This window comes from Taudactylus pleione, unplaced genomic scaffold (genome assembly GCF_031769625.1).
Source record: "Taudactylus pleione unplaced genomic scaffold, aTauple2 ptg001632c, whole genome shotgun sequence".
Taxonomy (NCBI): Eukaryota; Metazoa; Chordata; class Amphibia; order Anura; family Myobatrachidae; genus Taudactylus; species Taudactylus pleione.
This window is the reverse complement of record NW_028286029.1, coordinates 65664-74548: the sequence shown is the minus strand read 5'-3', so window position 1 is coordinate 74548 and position 8885 is coordinate 65664. Positions and strand designations below refer to the sequence as shown.

General features: G+C 43.8%; 1 protein-coding gene across 1 annotated transcript; it reads right to left on the bottom strand.

Moving 5' to 3' along the window:
• Positions 1-260: 260 nt before the first annotated feature.
• On the bottom strand, positions 261-8639 carry LOC148442053 (DNA damage-regulated autophagy modulator protein 1-like). The gene is made up of 7 exons (XM_088464317.1): positions 8521-8639; positions 8282-8349; positions 6758-6900; positions 4794-4965; positions 3044-3102; positions 1900-1986; positions 261-332 (listed from the first exon to the last, which is right to left on the bottom strand). The coding sequence occupies exons 1-7, from the start codon at positions 8637-8639 to the stop codon at positions 261-263; spliced, it is 720 nt and encodes a 239-aa protein (XP_088320443.1).
• Between the last annotated feature and the right edge of the window lie 246 nt (positions 8640-8885).

The window sequence follows — 8885 nt, the reverse complement described above, 5'->3', positions numbered from 1 at the left end:
GTCCACGTACACAGCAGGCTTGGTAGGAGAAGCAGCTGCCACTGGGCATGTTCAACAGCTCTAGCAGTCATATTATATGCTACTGCTTTTGTGGTGATGGTTTCAGCAGCTTCCTGGTGGGAACAGGGGAATTCTGGGCAACAGGAAACCCCCTCCATTTGCCTATGGCTGTCTCTATAGGCAAGTCCCGTGGTATACAGGTGATGGTGAGTAGATCTTAATTAGCAGGTAATGTTCACACCCAGGGGCGAGCCAGGCAGTTATACAAAATCAGGAACCTGCATCCGCATGATGATCGCGTAACCATCCTCCTGCTTCTCTATACATATATGCTGATACAAGAGGAGAGACAAGAACATGATATATTCACATTAGTCCATGCACTGTAATTATACAATCCTATATTTATTACAGATAATTCGGGAGTCTCCTGGACGTTCCGGGAGAGAAGGCCATTATTCTGTAACGCATTCTAAGCAGTTCCAGTGAGAAAGCAGTGGGGGCTGGGTACCATGCCTTCTGTATTTGTCCATGCCCCCTCAAAGGATAATAATGGAAAATAAACAGACAGTGACACCAGCACACTGAGGGACTAACACAAAAGGTGGACTCAATAGGTACAGTAGCTGGTGTAAGGGTAACAACCTAATACTCTGGCACTGACAGGTGCATAGATTGGACCTCGTTCTGAGTTGGACATAACTACATGATGCTGCTCTTTCCCCCCCTACCTACACTCAGTGCACATATACATCTATATACGACGTGTGTCCTTTTTCCTACCGACTAAGCCACATTTAGCACATATGCTCCCTGCCCCTGATTGGAGGGGGATGACCTGTGGGTAATGGAGCCCTGGTACAGGTTACGGCCTGACGTTAATGGCCACTGGCTGCGTCTGATTTGCTAAATGCTAAGACACCCAATTATGCAACAATAGTATATCTGCCGCGTCTGTGATCTAATAGCAGGATTACTAAACACCTGTTTTTAAAGAATAAAGTATGATTTCTTCTGTTTGGGAAGGGGAAGGCTGCTGATCTATTCACTAGTATGGACTGTATAGCCGCATTTGCTGGCATCTCCCACTTGCTGCCAACTCTGCAAAGGTAATCAGAGATGGTGCATTGCTGATGTGTAACTAGTTGAAGCGATTATTGGTGCATGCATCAAGGTACATTACAGTCGCCGTTCGTAGCTGCTATTGTTCTACAGTGTGATTGACAGTACGGGCGCTTTTGGGGGAGGTAACGGGGAGTGCCAGCAAAGACGCAGGTGTGTTGCGTCTGTTTCAGGGGTGTTTGGCAGACTGCGACTGCAATCCCGTATGCCGTGTCTCAGGGAACTTTGACCGATGCTGCGTCTTTGTACCAAGCCACCTGTGGGCGTTTCAATACAAATCGAGCCGTCTGCGACATTTGCATATTTTCGCATAGCTGCTGCATACACTATCGCAGCAGCGGCCACCTGTGGCCCTTTGACCCACATTGCATCATTTCTGAATGAGATCTAGTGATTTAACTAGCTAACCAAATTCACATCCAATATAAAAGGCAATGTGGACTATATACAGATATTATTATTAGCAGTTACTTATATAGCGCACACATATTCCGCAGCGCCTTACAGAGAATATTTGGCCATTCACATCAGTCCCTGCCCCAGTGGAGCTTACACGCACACTAGGGTACATTTTTGTTGGGAGCTAATTAACCTACCAGTGTGTGTTTGGAATGTGGGAGGAAATCTGAGTACCCGGAAGAAACCAGTGCAAGCACAGGGAGAACATATAAACTGCACACAGCTAGAGCCATGCTGGGAATTGAACCCACAACCTCAGTGCTGTGAGGCAGTAACGCTAACCATTACACCGTCTGTGCTGCCAGATAATATACCAACCTGGAAATCTGTAAAACAAGTGAGCACATTCATCATATACGCGACCAGTGCCAGCCATTCAGTTATTACTGCCGTCCTGTCACAGATCTAGCAACAAAGAGCAGAGAAGACACCATGTGACTGTCATTGTACATTATGAGATTACAGCACATACTATGGAAGCACTAATTAATCCACTCACATGATATGTCTGTGTGTGTGTGTATATATATATATATATATATATATATAACGTGGTAGGGCACTCAGATACTTAAGTACATCTTTCCAGGTTGCCTTCCTAAGTTATGGACAATTTACTAGGTGTTTTGCGCAAGCATGAACGAGGCGTCACTCCATGGTCTTTAATAACCTTTTTAATAACCTTTTGTATTAATTATACATGTGCAAAACAGCTAACTGACATTTCAAGACCACATGGGTCTTTTTGGGCACCGTGATGAAAGTCACATGTGGTCTTGAAATGCCTGTTACCTATTTTGCACATATATATTTAATACAAAGGCTTATTGAAGACCTGGAAATGCCGCCCCGTTATATATAAATATATATTATAATATAAATCGTGGTGAGAGGGGTTATCTCTCACCTAGATTGCCCACATTCCTGTGGGATCAGCTCCCTCCAAGGGAGTCTAGAATGAACCCTGTCCAGTTTGCAGCAAGGGAGGTGTGGAACTCCATATTTTCATAGTTGCACAAACCCAGCTGCAACTCATCACTGAGCAGCAGAGGAAGACAAGCCTGATGCTCTTTGCCCTGATGCTGTATAGCAGCCAGGTAGTAGGATTGAATGTTCTAGTACCAGGGAAAGGGCTAACGCCCCTGTCATTTACCGCCAGACCGCCATACATCGGGGAGAAGCGGTATCAGCGCAAGTATATGATACTGCTTCGGTGCTTCTTACATCTCCCCCACAGAGTGCTGGGACATTTACTTTATTTGTGTTATGTGTCTATGTGTGTCCAGGCCTAAGCTCATGTAGGCTAAAGTGCAGTGTCAGCTGCCATTAACAGACACTACTTTACTGATTACTTGCCTGTCTGAATACTCATTTCTACCCCCTGTGTTTATATATATATATATATATATATATATATATATATACACACACACACAGACACAGTGTCATATCCTAAACATACCTGAGCTGCACGTTCTCCAGCAATCAAGCCAAAAAAAAGTGGGATCTTACATGCGAAAACTGAAAGGTGTTTGTGTAAAGGGAAATAACATTATTATACCTGTAAATACCAGAATGTTAAGACTGACCTAGTAATTAAAAGATTACCACTAAACTAGACACACAGGCACATTTTGTTGTATTCTCAGAGCAATAACATCACAATTCCACCATACACAGATCAATCAAATTTATATGATTGTTTTGGCATAAAAAGTGAGGGAGAACAATATTTTACTATCTGATTTTACACCTCTTAGAAGGGGAGAGGAGATGACTATTACTATCTGATATTACACCTATCAGGAGGGGAGAGGAGATGACTATTACTATCTGATATTATACCTCTTAGAAGGGGAGAGGAGATGACTATTACTATCTGATATTACACCTATCAGGAGGGGAGAGGAGATGACTATTACTATCTGATATTATACCTCTTAGAAGGGGAGAGGAGATGACTATTTCTATCTGATATTACACCTATCAGGAGGGGAGAGGAGATGACTATTACTATCTGATATTACACCTATCAGGAGGGGAGAGGAGATGACTATTACTATCTGATATTATACCTCTTAGAAGGGGAGAGGAGATGACTATTTCTATCTGATATTACACCTATCAGGAGGGGAGAGGAGATGACTATTACTATCTGATATTACACCTATCAGGAGGGGAGAGGAGATGACTATTACTATCTGATATTACACCTATCAGGAGGGGAGAGGAGATGACTATTACTATCTGATATTACACCTATCAGGAGGGGAGAGGAGATGACTATTACTATCTGATATTACACCTATCAGGAGGGGAGAGGAGATGACTATTACTATCTGATATTACACCTATCAGGAGGGGAGAGGAGATGACTATTACTATCTGATATTACACCTCTTAGAAGGGGAGAGGAGATGACTATTACTGTCTGATATTACACCTATCAGGAGGGGAGAGGAGATGACTATTACTATCTGATATTACACCTCTTAGAAGGGGAGAGCAGATAACTATTACTATCTGATATTACACCTATCAGGAGGGGAGAGGAGATGACTACTACTATCTGATATTACACCTATCAGGAGGGGAGAGGAGATGACTATTACTATCTGATATTACACCTATCAGGAGGGGAGAGGAGGTGACTATTACTATCTGATATTACACCTCTTAGAAAGGGAGAGGAGATGACTATTATTATCTGATATTACACCTATCAGGAGGGGAGCGGAGATGACTATTACTATCTGATATTACACTTATCAGGAGGAGAGAGGAGATGACTATTACTGTCTGATATTACACCTATCAGGAGGGGAGAGGAGATGACTATTACTATCTGATATTACACCTCTTAGAAAGGGAGAGGAGATGACTATTACTATCTGATATTACACCTCTTAGAAAGGGAGAGGATATGACTATTACTGTCTGATATTACACTTATCAGGAGGGGAGATGACTATTACTATCTGATATTACACCTCTTAGAAAGGGAGAGGAGATGACTATTACTGGCTGATATTATACCTATCAGGAGAGGAGAGGACTATTACTGTCTCATATTACACCTATCAGGAGAGGAGAGGAGAGGAGAGGACTGTACTGCCAGCTATTACATTTGTCAGGCGGGGAGGTCTAATAAAATCTTATATAAAGAACTCAAATCTCAGCTTGTTACTTTGTTGATCATATGAAAAGGATACAGATAATAAGAGCTGTAGCCATCAGCACAGATAATGCCATTCTTATGTGGCATACACGGCGGCTGCTGAAAGATGTCCTGTATAGCTTTACAGCCTGGGCAATGCTATATATGGCACTGAATCCGAATGCCACAAATGCTCCAGCCCTGTGGATATATGGATGGGTTGACACCTGCAACATAAACATATACATGTAAGAATATAATGCAACTTTCTGCATTTGTAGTTAAGAATTATCCTTTCCTAATTTCTTATTTTATTACCAGTTATTTATATAGCGCTCTCAAATTCCGCAGCGCTTTACAGAGAATATTTTGCCCATTCACATCAGTCCCTGCCCCAGTGGAGCTTATACTTTTTTTTGTTCAAGGCCAATTAACCTACCAGTATATTTTTTGGATTGTGGGAGGAAACCGCAGCACCAGGAGGGAACCCACGTAAACACGTTTCGTGGTGGGGATCGAACCCACCACAGGGAGAATATATAAACTCCACACAGCTAGAGCCATGCTGGGCATCGTACCCACGACCTCAGTGATGTGAGGCAGTAATACTAACCATACATCATCCATGATGCCCGTCAGATAGCTGATTGTAATGCACAAGTGCCTCTAATACTAAAATAAACAAATAGTATAATCTTTTAGTTTGCCCCTTACGGTGAGCTCAGCAGATGTGTGGCCATACAGAAGCACATAACTGCTGGCTGAGTGGTTTTCCACAGGGCGTATATATGGTGTGTGTATGGCTGAGTGATGCTATTAGTGTGTCAATGACTGCATGGGTTATTGCCATTTCTTCTTCATCCACCAGGGGACACTGGAGTTACACCGGGCGTATATGGGTGATGCTATTAGTGTGTCTATGACTGCATGGGTTATTGCCATTTCTTCTTCATCCTCCAGGTGACACTGGAGTTACACCAGGCGTAACTTCTACTGTAGCAGCTTCAGTTGAAAGACCAAAATGCAGAGAGTGGGGTCTTGGACCTCCTACGGCAAAACGTCGGTACTGTGCCTTCTGGTTTCTGCAGCGTTCGAGATGACCAGGCGACTCCTAATCGGTCGAAGGTAAGTTGTTTGTTCCAAACTTTCCAAGGCAGAAACTCTTGACACAGAAACCTTTAGAACCTATCTCCCAGTACATCACAGGGTCCCATCATGTTGATGTTGACGTCTTAAGGTGGGTTTTCCTTATAATTCTCCCTTTTACTTGTAGGAGACACCAGCACTTTAAGGCAGGCAGAGTACCGACTCTTTGCCGTAGGAGGTCCGAGACCCCACTCTCTGCATCTTCATCTTCCAACTGAAGCTGTTACAGTAGAAGATGCGCCCTGTGTAACTCCAGTGTCCCCTATGGAATCGGAGGAAGGGATTTATAGGTAAGTACCAACATTCTATTTTCCTGTTACAGCTCTTACAAGGAATAAAACATTGGGATTGCACCAATACTGCTATAGTGTAACAGGCATGTACATGTTTGTGACATGCAGATATCAGAATACAACTCTGTGGGGCTCATTTAGAGTTGGGCGCATTTGCAGTCTGAACGTACACAGAAAAAGATGTAGAAAAACATGCACATTACTAGCAATTATGGCATTGTGATGCCTCCCAGCAGGGACCCCAACACTGCTGGTGGTGTCACCACTGGGTCTATGTACTATGACAAATAGGAATGGTAGAGCGGCACATTTACCCTCCTCCTTCCATATTTGCCTCCTCTCGGTCGCTGTGCAAGGCCATCTGCTGTGGGGGGGGATGTAGGAAGAGGAGTCAGTGAGGAGCTAGAACACGCACACGTTACACTGAGACGAGTCATTACCATGCGGCATATATGGGTCACTCCCTCCTTTCCACCAAGCACCAGGTTCCCCATCACAGTGTATAGAGCCCTGAGCCTAGAAGGGATCTGCTAGGAATCTGCCATTTGTCATATAAAACATTGGAACACTTGTAACCAACCTGAAATATCGCTACTACTACTGTCCCAATGCATGAGACCCATCCAACACCGAGCAGCACTTTCTGCAAGAGTGGCTGGTGTGTGTCACTGCCAGCCGTCCTCAGGTGTATGAACCTGTACGTGATGTAGGCTGTACACGCTCCTGGAATAGAAAATACACATGATCAGCCCATAGCTATTACATATGTTCTTTATATACAAAGTGATTAATGATATCATCCAGTGATGGGCAATAAAGGTGCACAAGATGCCTGGTCCTGGCTCCCTGATGTGACATTACAGGAGGATGTAACATGGGGAAGGGCTGCTGTGTCACTGAGACATAGATAGAAAGGCTCCTCTATGAGCAGCAGAAAATGTCCTGCAGTGCTTATGTATTTGTGCAGGTGTACCTTACTTGTCCCCTGCCCCCTCTCACCATCCTCATCTACATATCCATCATACGCTTACCCATACGGTATCCCACAGCCACTGGGCAGACACCAGTTGCTTACCAGTGATCTAGAGGGAATTGGGCAGCTATTCCCATTGTGACAGTATATAAATGATGTTACATTGTATTTTATTGGAAACTGATGGGTAATGTGAATTCCAGGATCACTGACGCTGGGCCGTTCTGGGCCTCGGGCAGCAAGTTTAATAATGTCAAATTTGTTGATTAAAAATAGTCTAAATTAGTGGTGTATTCAATTATAGTAATAAAGGATGAGAAGGTATTATTTCTGGTACATGTTTATACAAATGTGTTCAATAATGAAACCTATTCATGTTGTGTAATGGTTGTGCCTGGGCGGCCCCATGGAATGAATCCCTTAATGTCCTTCCAGTTACTATGCATTATGCTAATGGTGAAGGTGTAACACCCCCTGCAGCATAGGTGATTGTCAGCTCTTGTGACAGGTGAGTATGGACAGGGCAGGAGGCTACAGAACTCTCCTGTCTGAGTGGCGTAGTGGTCACTGTGAGAGCCTCCCATGATGTACAGTATGAGATGACACTTGTCAGTGTACATAGTGTCACTGGGGATGGAAGGATGTGACCCGGTGCTCCAGTGTAACTAGGTCATCTGAGATGGCTGCAACTGTGCAGGGGCAGAGAAGTGATGGTGCCACTATGCAAGAATATAAGCTCTTGTGTCAAGTAACACCACTGCCCTATGTAGCTCAGTGACCTGTGCTGGAGTGTGAGGATGGATGATGGTGAGAAAGTGCAGCTCAGGGAGATTTACCCTTTTATCTCAGCACTAGAAACATGACAGCACTGCTACACGGCTACACCTGTTCTATCTGCACTATATGAATGTTGTTATATATCCTGCATGTGTCGGGACACTTATATACTGATACCCCCCCACAGAAGCCTGAGGAGGGAGAGACTGAGCTAGTGCCAGGTGGCTGACGTCAGGGTGACCCAAACTTACTCACTAGTGAGAGACTACACCTGCACTGCCCACCAGGCAAACAGCTGGCATGTACTAAGAGGAGAGAGGGGTTGGCGCTGTGATACAGTAGCAATCCACTTACCAAAAATAGCAAAACCACAGAAGACCACTGCAAACAGGATACACTCCGGATAAAGAGATCCAGTTTCACTGTGAGGGAAAACAACAAGTAATTGGGATGTAATATTGTATAGTTGGAAATACTCTTTCATCTCCTCTAAAACCATTTTCCTAACTTTCAGTCTGTCCTTCCAGAGACCCAATGCCCCCCAAGCCACGAATGTGTATGCTAGTGTGATATCTATATATTATTTCCCTTACCTGATATACATCATCCAAGATTCAGAATGACCATAGATTATGGTCACATAATAAGACATAATGAGACCGCTCAAAGTCCAGAAGAACCAGAAACACGGTATCAACGCCAACGCCATCATCCCCACAAAGCCCAGATCCTGCTGCTGCCTGATACAGCTGGTCTGGGCACTGTGACATCACAATGACGGGCTGTAGCTTGCGTTACTGCAGGTGCAGTGCATGGAGTTTACTCACAGGTGCCACAGAGTATTAAAGGCTGGATATTTATTTATTAGTTTTTCAGCCAACTAGATTTTATTTGCTTGTAACATGGTAATTCCTCTGGATTTGAGCATGAATTGTTGACTAGAATGAGGTGAAGTCCA

What these genes read in the sequence shown, in the direction of transcription:
- LOC148442053 (XM_088464317.1), bottom strand. Translation starts at nt 8,639, where the DNA reads ATGATGGCGTTGGCGTTGATACCGTGTTTCTGGTTCTTCTGGACTTTG. An exon ending in GGCTACAGCTCTTATTATCT is followed by an intron (nt 3,103 to 4,793) that starts GTATCCTTTTCA and finishes AACACCTTTCAG; the next exon opens with TTTTCGCATGTAAGATCCCA. An exon ending in CTGGAGAACGTGCAGCTCAG is followed by an intron (nt 1,987 to 3,043) that starts GTATGTTTAGGA and finishes CTTTGTTGCTAG; the next exon opens with ATCTGTGACAGGACGGCAGT.